The sequence below is a fragment of the Thamnophis elegans genome, chromosome 7 (assembly GCF_009769535.1).
Source record: "Thamnophis elegans isolate rThaEle1 chromosome 7, rThaEle1.pri, whole genome shotgun sequence".
NCBI classification, from domain to species: Eukaryota; Metazoa; Chordata; class Lepidosauria; order Squamata; family Colubridae; genus Thamnophis; species Thamnophis elegans.
The window spans coordinates 39,962,591-39,980,438 of record NC_045547.1 but is presented as its reverse complement, the minus strand read 5'-3'; the positions used below and the strand labels follow the sequence as shown (position 1 = coordinate 39,980,438).

Here is a 17,848-nt window from a genome sequence, read left to right as displayed (position 1 = left end):
CTGTATGGCCGTGTTTGCAATAATCACTTTAAATGGACACAAAACAAATATTCTGTTCTTAATTTCTTTAATTGGGCTTACTTTACAATGACAGTGCATGCACCATGACACATTTGATTTCAAATAAAGAGATATTTGTAACAGAAGCATCTTATTTCATGAGGTTGAGAAAATGCCTCCTTTTGCCAAAAAAGACAGAATGTTGCTTCTGTGTTTGAGTCTGGCCAAAAGCTCAACCTCTCACATGTGCCTGGAAAAAATGTTATGTATATATGCACATATGCATGCATGTATGTATGTATTGTGATTCAATTCTTTTTCTGTGGAATTTATCAGAAATATTGTTGTCAATAGAGTGACACTTATTTAGAAAGTTGGGTATATATTGTGTTCAAGTTATTAAAGCTGAATTAAAAACACTACCCCCAACAAGAAAAACACAAAGAAAATTTAGAAAGTACTAAGCAAATGCTTTGCTTCTTTTCAACTCCATTGAAAGTTTTGTGCTCAGTAACTGACTGAGTTACTGACCCATATGTTCTTTGTTCTACTTCTGAGGCCCTTGCCTACAAAGCAAATTCAAAGTCATTTTTCTTCCAATCTCATCTGTTTACACTTCAGAGTAATAGAAATAATACTGGGCTCCTCCCCTTGGCACCAGCTTTAGTCCAATTCTATTTTCTGTTGATGAATCCAGAAGCTCTTCATGTCCCTCTACATGAAACACACAGCTGTTGGAAAAAGGCAAACTGCACTGAAGGAATTGTTAGGAAAACAAATTTGCTAATCTTTACATCTTCCTAGAAAATCTAGATTGTGGTTACATGCTTGGAACATGTAGTGCACAATCTGATACACACCACACATTTTTCTTGAACAAGCACACTATGGGAGACTATGAAGTGCTGGGAAAGGAATGGAGAGGAGACCTAAACAATCAAAAGGAAGGATGTGAGTCATAAACCGCAACTTAGCCCAGATGTCAAGAAGCATTTCAAATAATTTAAAGAGATGCCACCTTCATCAGCTCACTATAAATCATCATCTTCCTAGCATTATTCTCGCAGGCGCAGGGTCAATTTTTCAGATAGTCAAACACTATCTTACATGATCAAATGCAGCATCCAGGACCCATTTTCATTTTGGGCAATTTTCATGTCTGCATTTATTGTATCTTGCTAACTTTGCTTTAGTCTTCCACGTAGGTGCTTGCTATCTGTATTAAAGCAGAAGGCAATACAGGCAAGTGAGGGGTGCTGCTCGTAGGACATGGTCTTATACTTAGTTATTGCTGACATGGTTAAGAAGAGAAACATCTAATGACCAACAAAAATAAGGGTGTGAAATCCATTTTATAATTTCCAAGGTTCTGAATTTACTCCAGATATTTAAATATGCCTTAGAAACAATTGTGCAGTTCTTGCTTCCTTAATGTTGCTCAACTATGTGGGGCTTGGCACATCCTGGGTTTTTGTTTTCACAAGGAAAGGTGGCAGGCAATGAAATAGTCCTTATTTTTCTTTTCTTTTGCTCATTTCCCAATACAACTTATGTAATGGCTGTTTTTGCGTAAGGAAAAAAGTGCTTTGAAAAGTGTGTGGAAGTAATTCAGCTCACCTCTTCTCAAAATGACATTATGGAGTTAGGAAAAGTTTAGAATAGAAACTGTGAAATCCTATATGGAAAAGATATAGGCTTTTAATTAAAAAAAGTGAAAACATGATGTAGCTATATAAAATTACTCATCGTGTGAAGAAAGTAGACTAGAGTTCTCTCCCACTACCTCATCATCTCATGATGTTATAACTCAGGATATCAAATGGATCTTAATAAAGGGAGATTTAGAACAGGTGAAATGAAGTACATGGGCTTTTAAGTTGTAGTAACATTCTACAACTTGGATGGGTTTAAAAGTAATTCATGGGATAAAGTTATGAAAGGATAACAGTATGCATAACTATATGCATTGTCTGCCAGCAATTAAAATCAGACAAATATTGGGAATATGAGTGGGATTGCACTGTTAGGTTTATATGGTATCTGTGAATGTTCTGGGTGGATAGAATTTTAGACTAGATAATCCTGATTTAGCCTGGAGAGTTATTATGTGAATACGAATGAGAGAGTATTAAGTATCTTAGAGAAAAAGGCTAGAAATTATAAAACATGAATTGTCTCAGATTGGTAAAGTCAAGAATGATTTTTTATAGAAAATGCCCATTTTGTCTATGTATTTTTGTCTGTAGGAAAAAAAATAACTGCAAATTATCAATTGAAAAATAAGTATCTTGAGTTAGTAGTTTAATTTTCTTCCAGAGGAACCTAAGGAAGTACAAATTTGCTTCTGCATGCATCAGGTTTCTCCACTCTGTAAAATTACTTGGGAAAACTCTTTCAGGGACAGTTTACAAGTGACATATTCAACACATTCAAATCTGTATTGTGCTGTAATTACTACCAGCATAAATTCTTTATCATACTAATTACGTTTGTATGTGTTACACATAATTTCAATATACTGTTATACTATACAATTTAACTTTTCAGTTACATTTTATTTACCAGTGTGTAGTTATTTGATGGTGAACAGGTAGTTTGAAATTTTAAAACTGTTATATATGCTGAACTGTTGAACAGGTTTTGTCACAATGAAATAAAATTAAACTCTCAAGTTTAATTTCCTGCCAAAACAGCTGCTGATAACCCATATGGAAACACTCCATGTTAATGTGTCAGCTAGAATTATATACACTTAACTAGGCTAATGTAAACCAAAGCAGCAATATAAAAAGCATAGTTATCTTAGCCCCAAAGACTAGGGCTAAGATAAAATAACCTATTTTTATTGACCCGAATTTTTTTTTAATGTAGAAGCCATGGAAAATTAGATTTGTTTCTTTCTATTACAGTTACAAAATGTTGTTCGAATTGGAGTAGTAGATTTGCAATTCTGATGTAAATTGTTATAAGAAGCTGTAAAATATTTGAGGTTCTTGCTTCTTTTTCCATCCAGAAACACTTGATTCAATTAATCCACATTCTAAAGCCTCATGCTGTGTAAAGCTTGAATCCCCACTGAGCAAACTAAGAGTAAGCCCTGCCACATCATAAAAACCCCTTGCACCATCAGATTCAATCACAATTCCCTCCACTTGTGTTCTGCTCTTTACAGGGAACTATTGAATTATCAAACAATGAAAATCCTTGTGAATTAACAAGCAGATCTAAGTTAAAGACCAAAGAGATATGTTGTTTCCTGGTACAATAATGTATTTTTAAAAGCATTAAGTGCATCAAATCTTAATAATCCATGTACATGTATTCTTTACAACATGATGAAATTATATGAATCCTTTTCACAATGTCACTTAGCTGTGATAAATAATTTACGATGACAAGATTTTAGAATATTATATTGTTCCTATGATGAGTATGTAGATTAATGAACCTAAATATAATATATAAACTTACTATACTTACACACACACACACACACACACACACACACACACATATGCTGGCCTTGTTGAATTTGCGTCTTTTCCTGTGTAAGATTGAGATTGTCTTGGCAATGTTTCGCCGAGGTCTCACTTGCCATCTTCAGGCTGGTGTTTTTGGTTTAAAGAGTGGCTGGAGCTGCCGTCTTTTGTTGGGTGGGTATGGAGTGCTGGCTTTGTTTCAGTAAGTGGATTGATTGGCTGTGTGGTTGTATCATGATTGGTAGATTGGTGCTGATTGGTGCTGGCTGTGGGTCCATTGTTGTTTTGTGTTGTAACAGCCTGGGTGGTGGGTGGGGCTCGTTTGTTTACCAGGGCTGGTTTCCAGATATCTGGTAGGTGGCAGGCATTGTCATGTTTATTCATGTTGTGGGGGTGTTTCTCTATTTCGGTAGCTTCCATAATTATTCTCTTGTTGAAGTGTTCAATTCTGGAAATTAACCTGGTTCCTTCAAAATTAATTTCATGTCCTGAAGCTTTAAAATGCTGGAAAAGGGATGTTACATAGCTTTCTAAGAGACTGTGACAGATATAAAAATAAATAAATCTAAAAATGTGGAAGTTTAAATAAAGTATTTATTAAGCACAGGTTTTTTTTATCAATGCACCATAAAGGAAAATTTAATAGTTTAATTAAATTTACACTAGTTTCATCTTATTATTGGATTAGTAGTTTGGAATGTAGAGCAATCCAACTATTTCATAGAAAATAAAATTCTTCAAATCCATTTTCAGGAAAAAAAATAACTTAACATTATATACAGGTTTCAATGTTTTTAGTGTTCCATTGAAATTCATAACTGGTAATTTTTCACCTGGGAATTCTTGTCCACAGTTTTGTTACAATTATCAAAAGGCTGAAAAATATTTATATAAATAATTTGTTCCACTTGAGCTGAAGGAATAATAATTGATGAACAATTCAAAATGGTATAATGGATACTGCTTTTAAAATTCATTTCAAAATATTCAAGGACATATATAAAAAGTTAAAGTAAAACTTACTATCTCTGAGATGACCTAATTTCTGTTAGTATCAAGAATAGTTTAAGTACTTTGATTCAGTTTCATGATAGTTATCCCAGATAACAGGTCATATTCTGCCGCACACCCCCCCCCCCCCTTATGCACTGGAACATCACTGATAATCTTCCTTGCAACCATCAATGGGCCAACCTAGAATATTTGCATTTAGATCACTTCTACTGAACAGACATTAACAACATTGTCAAACTGTATAAAATTTTTGACACAAAATTAAACTCCACTTATATCTTTCGAAATTACTGCATCTGATTTTAAATGAAACTTTCCCTCGCTATTAGCTCAGTTCCACTGATGAAAGAAAACTAGCACATTCGTCCATTGCATAAACTTATTTGCAAGACATATACATTTCTGAAGTTTCCTATTTTGTCCATTTCCACATATTTCTTCTATTCATAGTCTCCATTTGTGTATCCAATGCAAACTTCCTTATATTTTGGATCACATAAATCTTCTGACTGCATTTGCTAAAATCCACTGCAGATCCAAGGTGCAAAGATACACTTTGCTCTGCATTAAAAGTGGTAATCCTTTTTGCTGTAGACTCTTTTCTCTAGTGATGTTGAATTCCACGATGGTTTCACAGTAACATAGCTTTATATCCACAGCTCTATATTGTGAATATGGAGTCACGGGAAACAGCAACAGATGCAGACTCAGTCTGTCACTCCAAAAGGAATACAAATATGCTTAAAGCTGCTTCATTTATGAAGCAAACTTAGAACTGTTAGCTGCCTGGAGAAAGGGAAGGGAGGAAAAAGCTTAAAGTCTCAATATTTCAAAAGCTATTTCAGTAACAACTGGTCCTCAACTTATGACCACAATTAAAACTGGGATTGCTATTGTAAATTGATACAGTGTAAAGCAAGGTGACATGTGATTGCAATTACTTGTAATGGCAATCCCAGGACTACCCAGTGCGGTTGTTTACCAAGAATTGTGGATCATCAGCAAAGTAGCTAATTCAATCCAAGCCATTCTGGGCTTGATCCATACCAGCCCCAACCCTCAGTAAGCCAAGAGATTGCCTTTAACTACCCCTATGTGCCCATTGCTCCCCCATCTATAACCTTTTGACCACTCTGCATCCTTGCCCTGTTTAGCAACAAACAGCCCAACAACTAAGTAGTTCTAGGGCTGCTTGCCATGACCAAAGAAGCCTCCACCACCTCAGCCCACCCCAGTTGGCATTCATTCACCCAGCTACCTTCTCTCTCCAGACCCATATAAGGTACTCTGTTGTCTGGCCAGGAAGCACCAGCAACATTTGTTCACTCCCAATCCACCCCAGCAAACATTTCTTCACCCTGAGCGTTGTCTCCTGGTTCCTTGCATGGATCTTCTACTTTTTGCTATCTCTGTTTTGGGCCCAAATTCTCCCATAAATCTTTCTTACTTTGTTTTTCTTCTGAAGGCAGCACCTTTTTTATAAAACTGGTCTATGTTTGGAACACCTCAGGAAAGGCAGTGTAATTTTCTGAAGTATGTGTTGTCTTTGTAAAGCTGTGCTGTCTTTGGAATGCCTTTGGAAAGAGAGTGCAACTTTATGAAGACAGTGCAGCTTTACAAAGAAGCACTGTCTTTGGAATGAAAAGGGAAAAAAGTAAAAAAAAAGTAGGCAATGTCCCCTCAACATGCTGGATCCAAAAAGGAAGCAGCAAAGGCGAAAGGTTGAAGTGCGAAACTGAAAGAGAAGGCAGTTGGGCAAAGGAATACTTGCTGGTGCTTGCTGGGTTAAGGTGGGGAGCACTGGAGGCTGGGAAGCAAAGACAAGTGGGCAATATAATGTTTGCTAGAGCAGACTGAGGTGGCTCTGGCTTCCTGAGGTATGGCAAGCAGCCTCAGAGTCATGTCATTCTAAGGCTGCTTGCTCTTTCAAAACAGGTTACAAACCAACCCGAGAGGGCAACGACATGGGGGATAGAACCATAGGTGATGTGGGGAATTGAAGTGCCCCTGATATAAGTGTGGGTAGGCTATCAAGCACTGGAATTTTCATCACATAACTGTGGCACAGGTGGTAAGTCCATTTTTTCATCCCTTTTGTAACTCCAGTCACTGGACAATTGTCCATAAGCTATCCATATCAGCAAGTGGGAATTTACTTTCATACCCCATGGGCGGGTCTTAAAAGAAGCCAAAGTTGTCCAGAAATTGTCAGGAATTTCTTTTGTACCATAGCTGAGCTATTCAGAGGCCAATGATGGGGAAACCTGCGAGTGCGAGATGAAATTCCAGGCTTCAAGAGGCACAGTGCCCGTCCCTCTGTCCCCACGCAGAGTCTCAGATGTTCATGTAATAAGTCATCATTTTAAATGCTTATTTAAAAGAGAGCAAGAAGGGAGATTATTTTATAGACTATGGCTGTATTGTCAATGAGGGCAGGGTATCAATGTTCTGATGGTATATAGGTTTATATGAGAAACCCTGAAAGAATTACTACAAAGTTCAGTCAACTAGTCATTTGAAACCCTTCAGTGATAGATTCAAATATTCTGTTTCAATACTTGCCTAGACGTGAAGCAGTAACAGTGTATATATATAAAAAGAAACAGCTACACTTGTAGAAGCGATTTGTCTTTGTGCTGCAACATACTGAAAGTGAAATAAAAAAAACAAAGTGCTTTTTCAGTCTTTTGTGGCAAATCAGTTTTTGAAATTATGAAAATAATTTCAGATGGAGAACAGCCCTTATTTGTTAAGTGTTCCAAATTACCTATTTTAAAATATATTCATATTGAAATAATGTTTATATATATCCCATTTCCCTGAAAATAAGACATCCCCAGATAATAAGCCCAATCGGGCTTTTGAGTACATGCACTAAAATAAGCCCTCCCCTGAAAATAAGCCCTCCCCAAAATATTGCAACATAGCAGCAGCCATGAGGTGATCATGCTCACTGCTGCCTGCACCTCGAAAATAATAAGACCCACCCCCCGAAAATAAGGCCAAGGGTCAAAAGAAAATGCCCTGTCTTATTTTTGGAGAAACACGGTAGTGCAGGATTTTGTAAAGTTTTGTTGGATTTTGTTTTAGTGCATGTCCTCAAAAGCCTGATGGATCAGTTAGATATAAAAACAGAACTATTAACAACACAGATTTCTAAACTCTCTGTTTTGCAATTTTATAATGTTTGCATACTAAGAATGCCACCTTGTGTAGCCATTCCCTAGTAAACCTGTTTAGAATTGCAACTTTACAAAATCCTAATACAGGTCATGGGGTACATAGCTTAAGAGTCCTAGAATCTTTCAGGACAAAAATTTCCAAAACATATGTTGAAATTGGGGAAATAGTTTCCTAACAGACAATCAACTAAAAAATAAATTAAAATACCTTATCTCATTATCATCTTGGTTGATGTTAGATTGTGTAGTCTGGTGAATTTTTAGAATATGTCTGCAGGTCCTTTTCTATAGAAAAATAAGAAAACAGGCCTTATGGTAATATAGAAAAAATGCAATACAATCATTTACATTTTTTTAAAAATGGAATACTAAAAGCGTATTGTCACTCAGCTAAAAGAGGAAAAGAATAAAAGTAAAATCTCCTTTTCTTTGCATTGATCCTATCTCTGGGAGATCATATATCACTGTCCATGTAATCATACAGCATGGAAATAGTTTGCCACTGCTTTTGTACATTTGTGACTGGGTATAAATTTTCTTTCAGGCTACCTTTTTCTTACTATTTATTGATAGCAGTAAGATATGAAGGCAAAATAGCCCTTGTGCCTCTTTATACTGTTATTATTTTGTTACGGAAGGGTAACATTATACCATCCATTGTGATACTATTCTTCATAACTGTAGGCAGCACCCTCAAACTTCAAATTATAGTATTTTGACCCTAGGAAAAGTAATATTACTCTTAGCTAATCCCCACAATTAGGACTATAAATATTATAGAGCATCTATAGTCCTAATTGTGTGGATTAGCTAAGAGTCCTTTCATTCCCCACTATCCTGCCAGAGCTGAAGGAGCTTCTTGGATGAGAAGCATAACGTCTTCAAAATAAAAAATAAGAAAGTCCAGTTGCATCCTGAAAAAAGCATCTTTGGGACAACCATGACCTGGATGACAGAGAATCTCTACAGACTTTTAACTATGCAATTTGGGATGAACACCCTTTGAATGGTGGGAATAGGAATAGATTTCCAGAGAAAAAAATGCAGACTACAGGAACCAGGAGCACCATTCAGGTGACCCTGAAGACACAGATAAACCTCCAAGTGCTTCAACAAACCATTAAAAGGATGCAGATTACCAGCTGTCTGTAAGGAATATAAATCCTTCCATTCCCCACTATCTTTTTAGAGATGAAGAAGATTTTTGGATGAGAAGTGAAATGTTTTCAAAAGAAAAAACAAGAAAGTCCAGTTGCCTCCTGAAAAAGCACCTTTGGGAGATTAGCTAAGAGTATGTTTCAGTAGTCTTCTACTGCAATGGCCACAAACCTTTTGGACACCAGGGACTGGTTCTATGGAGAGAGGTTTTTCCATGTACCAGAAGGGGTGTGCTTTTATGTGCTGCCTGTATCTCGCGGATGGGGATTCACTTGTCTGCACGGCCTGGTTTCTGGCATGGCATGGCCCAGTATTGGTGCATGGACTGGGGGTTGGGGACTCCTGTTCTACTGGATAATACTCACTACACAGTGGTGGGTTCTGGATCCTGTTGCAACCAGTACAGTGCAACAGGGACAGGCATTCACCACATGCATGCGTGCAGCTCCATGATGCTCCAGCTGCTTGGCAGAGTGTCATGCAGGTCCCATATGCTCCGTGCTTGGAAGCCCCGATCGGCTCAAATACATTAAGGAGGATGGGCAGGTGGGCCCTCCAGAGCACCTTACTGGAACAGTACCTGATGCTCCCAGCAGGCACTGGTACGCCCATACTGTGGTGTACCGGTCATATCCCACCACTGTCACTACATCAACCAGGCTTGGCAATCATAGAAGCTTTGTGAATTTTGCAGCATTTTAAATACCTATCATTGCAAGCCTATGAAATCACACTGCTGTTGCCAATTCCAAACTGACATTGAATTCTACATCAATACCTGTTCCTCTGTACTAGGGAATCTATTTCCATAATGGAAAACTGTCCTCTGCCAAAAAGTCATCTGCCTCTAGAAAGGACAGAGAGGGGAAAGTAAAAGCTTTCTAGAAACATAGAAAGCTTTAAAAAAAATCCTTTCCTCAAATCCTGTCTGAAAAAGGTTTATTGATATGTTTGCTTAATAGGAAATCAAGGTACTTCACTCAAGGGCATATATAATACTTCAATTTAGTATCTTCTTTAACCAATCATAAACAGCTTTTGATATTTCTCACCTTCCAGCATATGGCTCCCAAAACAAAGCCGAAGACAAAAGCCAACAATGTTGAAAGTGCTATGCTCAATACTTGATTGCTAGACTTACTGAGGAAGTCCAATTCTGCTTCTGGAATAAAAAAAAACACATTTTGGATTAATGAAGTAAGATAAAAATAAAACAAAATCTCCAGGGTAATAATGTTAAACGTGTGAGTCATGTGTTTGGTAATACTTTTCTACTCCTTACATTGTGAATGATACCTTTAAAGAAGTTTGTGGTTTTATTAGGAAGTGTTTGGTTGCCTGAAATTCACAGCTTTATTTGCACTTCACTCGGGAAAGGCAAACATTCTGGCAACTTTATAATCCCATTTAGCCATCTGCAAAGGAACACTTACCAAGTGATCTTCTCATTTTCTCTTGGCTCGATTTTCTGCTAAATGTCTCCCCTCCTCATTTAAACTAGACCACATAATTTATTAGAAAAATATGCTTAGAAACTCTCACATGTGAATTCTCAAGAGGCAGAGCAGCATGAACTGAAAAATGACAAGGATGTTCTTCATTGGAGAACAGAGTACTATTAGCAAGAGCAGTCCCATTGGCCACTGAAATAATAGTTAGGGCACTTTTGCTCATCTGAACATTTGAAAGGCAAGCCATACTAAGACTTAGTCTGTAACAGTGTTTCTCAGCCTCAGCAACCTCAAGACATGTGGACATCAATTCCCAGATTCCCTAGCCAGCATGCTGATTAAGGTAAGGGAACTGCTGAAAGTTGAAGTCCACACATCTTAAAATTGCTACTTGCTAAGACATTAATGTAGACCAGTGCAAAAAGAAGCTAAAATGGCTAAAAGAAACAGCAGCTAGTAGCCTGCTGTCTACCCAAACCTCATTGTCCCAACCATGATCAACAAAGGTTTGTATAATAGTGACCTTAAGATAGTAATTATTCTGTCTCTGGCAGTTGTTTTAATTTGGAATCTTGGTGTAATATCTATGTATGGTGGCTTCCCATATTTTTGTGTTATTCTTATGTAGGACAGCAATCATATGCATATGTATGCCCCATAGCAAAACAAGGTCTGGTGAGAAAGAGTGAAAGACAGATATGATGGGTCCCCATGAGCTGAGATATAGAAACAGTTATTTTTGAGTGATTGCTGCAGGTGCTTCTGCTTACATTACCTAATTATCTGCTATCTTTGCAAAGACCACCTGATGGCTTTAGGTTTCTACAGTTCATTTAGCAAGAAACTCTAAAGTTAATCCTGATGTGAGAACAGGATTGCAGATTGAGTTTCATCCACTTTGCCACTAGAAATATCTGGGAAAGGAGAAAAATAATCAGTGGCTATCTTTATTTGTCCTTCTCAGTAAGAAACTAGTACATTGTGATTTCCTGCAGCTCATGTGTTCATTGCATGGCTGGAATGCATTTGGATTCTTTGTCATCAGTTTAGAGGTTCTCTGACTATTCCTCTTATTTATTTTCTTGGAAAAGAACTGTAAATCTGGCAACTATTAATATTTAGTTAACATTTGATCCTAACATGGGAGTAACTATAATATATGAGATATGCATACTATTAGTTTTTGTTGAATTAGCATGCATTTTCTAAAGACATAATTCTGTAATAATGTTCACTCTCTTTCTTTACACACACACACACACACACACACACACACACACACACAAACACATCCACCCACCCATCCATCCATCCATCCATCTATCATCTATGCATTCTGACATACAGTCTGTAATTAGCCTCTGCTGTTTGAATAATTCACTTTGTTTGCACATTAGCTCTATAATGTCTCAATACTGCATACAAAGGATATTATTTAATCACCAAAAATTAATACATAAATATACTAGTATAATGACTTTTTTGGAAGCAGAGTGCCAAGGGATATAGTACATAGGACAAAAAGACAAAATAACTAGGGCTACATCACTCATATGGACAGGGCTTGGATTTAGGTTTGTTTTAGTAAATTTTTCATGTGTTTATTTTTCATGTGTTCTACAGGACCAATTTTGGGGCTCTTAGCCAATCTTAAAAAAAATTCACACATCTAGCTACAGTCTGTCTACTTGAATGTTTTTCAAAGTTGGAGAAATATGGACCAAATCCACTGTCTGCACTCTTCTGTATGAATGGTTCAATGCACAATTCAGCACCACATCTTTGTGTAAGCACAAATAATATGCCCTACTGCAATAGCCATGTTTATAAATGTCCTTGTGAAGATATTAGTTTGTACAGCTGGTACCCTCATTAATTAGCTTCAGAATGCACTGTCCCTTTCAGACTTTTGGATACCTGCAAAGATAACCGTATATCATTTCTCTAACTGTTCGTTGGCCTTTTTAATGATGGACAGACTAAACTTGTGTTGTGCCTTCTAGCTGTTAGTTATCTATAGATGAACAAATAAAATTTCAATCTCGCTGAAATGAAATGTAATTCCAGCCAATATTAAACTAGATAAGCAGCCACTAAAAGGATGCTGCCCCTTTCAATTCATGTTATACACTTTTTCATTCAAATATATGCTACTTATAAGATTTTATTGCCATTTTACTTCAACTAAAAATCCTGCATAGTCCTATTTAAGCCAAATATTTTGCTTCACTGTAAATACAGCTTGGCAATTCATAGTTTATAAACTTATTTAAAGCTATAAATCTTGCTTTTATGCAGATTTATCCAACACTGTTTGAACTTTTTTTAGACCCTTCAGGTGTGCTAACTCCAACAGGAAATTTTAATTAAGCAGAACAGATATTTCATGCCAGAATAATTCATAGATGATTATTTTACACCCAGTAAGCCAACTGTAGAAGATAAAAGGTGAAAATCTTAAATATTTGATCACAGTAGGTCTAGAGAACAATGCCTTACACCAGGGGTGTCAAACTTGATTTTACTGAGGATCACATCAGGGTTGTGTTTGACCTTGGGGGACTGGGGTGGGCATGGCTGGGGTGGACAGCTTGACATCACTCATGTTGGGGGGTGCTTGTGGTGGCCTGAGTGCTCTGCCAGTGAAAACAGGCTCCCGAGCTCTATTTTCAGCTGTGATGGTTTCCTGCAACCCTCTGCTAATGAAAATGGTGCTTGGGAGGGCCACACACAGCCCTCCCAAACTCTGTTTTCACTGGCAGGGACACTGTGGGCCAGTCCTTTGCTGTTTCTAGGGCAGCCCTTTGTCTCTAACCTGCACCTTGCTTCAAGCTGGCAAAGATCTCCCCGTAGACTAACCAAGAAGGTACCAGGAATGAATTCCTCTAGAGCAGATTAATCTTAACTGAATTTTGGTATCATACATTGCTAAGTACTGCTGGGTTGTATCTTTTATTTTTTTGGAATGTGGTGAGGTTTTTTAATTTTTACTCTGTTTTTAAAAACAATTTGCACATGCAGGCATCCTCTAAGCAGTGAACTCCTGTTACTAACTGGCTGCTTCTCCACAGTATTCTCTTCCCCTATTTTCCTCTTGAAACCACATTCTATAGGACATTTCACCCCTTCCTTGAACCCTCGCCCCCACTGTTACTCCTTCAATATACACGATCAAGTGGTCCATTATTATTATGCTTTTACTTTTTGGTTTGGTTATGATTAATGAAAATTTCTAAATTTACATTTTTATAGGGTATTGTAAGCACCCTGTGGGCCAGATCCGGCCCCTGGGCCTTGAGTTTGACACCTTTGCCTTATACCAAGTTGGATATGATCAATCTATCCAGTATTGTCTACAATGACCAACAAAGAATTTCCAGAACTGCACACAGTTTTCCATTGCTCCCTATTTTATATGGAGATCAAATTGGAACCAGTTAGGCCTATGACCAAACCCATGATGTCTATTTTTAATACTTGTGCCAGATCTTGGCTGTGAAAATTATCTGCTAGATGGCATCAAAGGCATGTAGAAAACTCACTCTAAATGATATGGCAAGGGTCAGGACTTCTGAGGCCCAGATTTGATAACTGTGATTGCCTTAATATTACCTTTATGCAGTATTCACTGCTGCATTCTTACCATTGTGGAAAATAACTATATATTTTTATCCTGCTTGACTAGGTATGAATCCGTAAGATGACTTGTCACTTAATTTTATTATTACTTTGAGTCCATTACACAGGTAGTGGGTTTGCAAAGGTCTTAAGTATTACAATTTTACATGTTCATCCCAACTACATTCTTATCAATACTTTCATAAAATTTGAAAAATAGGCAAAATACTTTCCTTGCAGAATTCTATCTTCTCTGTAACATTTGCTATTCTCCATTAAACTTCTTCCATCAGAAGACCAGATACTCTGGAAGAACTGAAAGGCTGTTCTACATATTTTAAAAAATCTTGTTTGTTCATTTTACAGTGCTTTTCCTCAGTGATCAGAAATACATTTCTTTAGCTATCCTAATTTCTTGATTATCCTCTAATCTTCTTGTTATCCTCTAATTTCTTTCTTTAAAGGTGATTTTAGCAGTTAGTCTCATAACACGTTTTTAAAAACCTCTTTGAAACAGAATATCTGGATCTATTAACTTTCTCATTGTTGTCTGTTAGAATTAAAGTTTCATTTTGTAGCTTGTTAAATAGATGTTTGTCAAAATTCAATCTTTGTGAATACATGCATACACAGACACACACAAACATGCAAATATATTTGCTGTGTTCTCATTTCACTTTATTGTTTTCTTTGAATCTAATGATATTCCTGTCTGGTTTCTTAATTCTGAAATATTTAGAGAAAATCACTTGAATACTTGACCCTAGCTTTACAAAATACAGTCCTGAGATTGTAAACTGAAGTGCTAGATTTTGGGGCTCACAATATGGCAACACAAGAAATGGATTCCTTGTCCATTTCATCTTATTATTTATATAATCCAGTAAATGTTAAAGCCATAAAGAAACTTCTTTACCTTCTCAACTAGTAAGCCTCCTTAATTTTTTAAAAAATTAAGCAGTATATTTGTTCTTAGATTCTAGGGGAAAATGTTTTTTTTTAATTTCATTTACTTCATTAAACTTTAATTATTTAATGCTTTCCAAGCTGAAACAGAAGAGGAGGAAGAAGAGATGGATGAGAAAAAGTAAGCACATCCTGGTGCCATTAAATGACTTTCAGGAGTATATTATGAAATAATTAAAAGAAGTTTATGTATATTGCTTCAATTTTCCATTGAAGTGCTGCAATTCTAATTATCAAAATTTAACCAACAAAAGCAAAACCATGTGCTTCTTTTCCAAGCTCTATGCTTCATGCTCAGAAGCCATATTAATTTTGAGAGCTATTAGATACGTTTGCCACTTGCTTCTTTCCTCTGTTGGCAAAGAAGTTTATTTAACCAATGGATCAGAGGTAGTATTCTACCAGTTCGGACCGGATCACCCAAACTGGTAGCTCCGTCTACCTGTTCCAGGCTCTGTGGTATCCCATTTAGGCTCTTTTTTCCACCAAAAGCACATGCATGGAAGGATCTGAGGAGCGGAGGTGCGGACGCTTATATTTGCAAACCTGTAGGGAAGGTAAGTGTATACCACCCCTGCAATGGATCCCGAGGATGCAGAACTTTTTTGCACAATATGGCTGTTTCTCTCTCCCCCCCCCCACAATTAACATGGCAATATGGAAAGCAATTGTTTACACTTACTGTTGCTGTTATTTTCACTGCTATCATTCCTAAGGGAACTGGCCGCAACAGGATGTAATAAAAATGGCTCTGTGACACTGGTGCTTGAATCTGAGACAGAAATAATATGTCAGGTTTTTTTAAAAAAAAATATATTTTAAGCACATAGGAAGTTGCATAGCACAGAATGAAACCCTTCGGTCGTCTTGTTCTGGATTCCTGCAGGATTCTTTCCCAGCCTGATCTGGATATGCTGAGGACCACATGTGGGAGTTTTCCACTACAATAAAGTTGGACCCATTTTGGGAGGGGGAGGAACCCTACTTTTTTTACTGCATTATAACATTTAGACAATTCAGTAAAAAGAAAGGTTTATGTGATCAGAAGTAAATGGCTATAATGGAAACAGAGCAGCTAAATTTCCTATATTCAGAGCCACGATAGCACAGTAGTTAGAATGCAGTACTGCAAGCTCCTTCTGCTGACTGCCAGCTGACTGCAATTTGGCAGTTCAAATCTCACCAGGGTCAAGGTTGACTCAGCCTTCCATCCTTCCGAGGTCGGTAAAATGAGGACCCAGATTTTTGGAGGCAATATGCCGACTCTGTAAACCGCTTAGAGAGGACTGTAAAGCACTGTGAAGCGGTATATGTCTAAGTGATATTGCTATTCTATGTTCAAAAAAATATATCATTCTGCAAAATCCTGAAGGCTTGCTTTATGTTCCTAAGACATTTTTTGGGACATGTCTCATGTTATGGAGAACACGTTTAAACATGTCTCATGTTATGGAGAACATGTTTAAACATGTCTCATGTTATGGAGAACATGTTTGAATGTGTCTCATGTTATGGAGTTCTGATGAGGAATATTTTAAGTATCAAAGAGTCAGTTTGAAAAAGTTAACATTGTGTCACCATCAATTTTGTTCTAGCCACCTGTACTTTTGATTTAAAAAAACCTTGGGAAAGGCTGCTCTTTCAAAATCTGCATGCAAACCCTTCAGGAACCTTCTCAATTTAAGATTGGGATGAAAGTGATGTAAAGAGGTAAATTAGATAAATTTATTCCACTTTTATTTTCTTTTAAAAATTAAATAGCAGTCATGAGTTTTGAATATGAATTGTTCTAGAACAGGAGTGTCAAAATTGATTTCATTGAGGGCCACATAGGGGTTGTGTTTCACCTTGGGGGGTCAGGGTAGGCATGGCCAACTCAACATCATTCCTGTCAGGGGCACCTGGTGTGGCCCAAGTGGTCTGCCAGTGAAAACAGACTCCCAAGTTCTGTTTTCACTGGCAGAGGGTTGCAGGAGGCTGTGGCAGCAAAAAACAGAGCTTGGGAGCCCGTTTTTGCTGGCAGAAGCAGCATGGGCCAGTTCTTTGCTCTTTCCAGGGTGGCCCCATGGCCAGATCTAAGTTCCCCATGGGCCATATCAGGCCCTGGACCTTGAGTTTGATACTCGTGTTCTAGAAAATAATTGGCTGAACAGTGTAGAAAGATTTTGATCTCTTCTTCGTTTCTTAGCCGAGGGAGTCAGTGTTGTCTGAAGTCATTTCCATGATCATGTGGCTAGTATGCCTATGTGCTGAGGTGCACAGAACGCTGTTACCTTCCCACCAAAGTGGTATCTATTTATCTACTTGCATTCACTTGCTTTCAAACTGCCAGGTGGAAGGAGCTGGGGCAAGTAAGCTGTGAGTTCACCCTGTCGTGCAACATTTTGGTCTCAAACCCAGGCTGTCAGATTTCCAACTGACATGCTCAGTGTCTTTAGGACCCTGGTAAAGCAGGGTACAGGTCTATAAAGTCAAAACACTCTTTATTACTGATATTTCTAGATGGCTCTATTCCAAGCAGTATATTACTGTGTTACATTTACCCTGTATAATACAATTCATATTGAATTGGCACCAATCCATTTAAGGTCATTCATGACATTTGTGGATATTTCTATATATAAAAGGGGATTTACCATTTGCTGAGGCTTCTGTTGTTGAGGGAAGAATGCAATCACTTTGTTCTGGTCTTTTTGAAAAGATTTTGTAGGCCTCAATAGTGCTGTAAAAGTGCTTGAAGAACTCTTCTGGAATAAATTTACCTTCTTCATATGGATGATCATGTTGGCTATAATTCTGAGAAAGAGGATGGAATCCCATTTTAAAGAAAACAAGGCCACTTAGTCTATCACTTTGCAGGGAAGGTTATAAAGCAGGTATTCCTTTTTGGGTGAGTACATTATTTACTGGGGGGGGAATGGCATGTATCTTGAAGAATTCTTATTCTCAAATATCTGTTTCATCTGTTACTATGAAAAGC

The 17,848-nt window shown here is 37.4% G+C and overlaps 1 protein-coding gene across 1 annotated transcript in view; it reads right to left on the bottom strand.

The window, feature by feature from the left end:
- Positions 1–7,070: 7,070 nt before the first annotated feature.
- KITLG (KIT ligand) overlaps positions 7,071–17,848 on the bottom strand; it is a 52,745-nt gene continuing 41,967 nt past the window's right edge. Inside the window, exons 5-9 of the mRNA XM_032221746.1 lie at positions 17,505–17,664; positions 15,551–15,640; positions 9,886–9,995; positions 7,884–7,960; positions 7,071–7,139 (exon numbers count right to left, since the gene is read on the bottom strand). Of these exons, the coding sequence (XP_032077637.1) occupies positions 7,100–7,139; positions 7,884–7,960; positions 9,886–9,995; positions 15,551–15,640; positions 17,505–17,664 (477 nt within the window). The 3' untranslated portion in view covers positions 7,071–7,099. The remainder of the gene's footprint in view (positions 7,140–7,883; positions 7,961–9,885; positions 9,996–15,550; positions 15,641–17,504; positions 17,665–17,848) is intronic.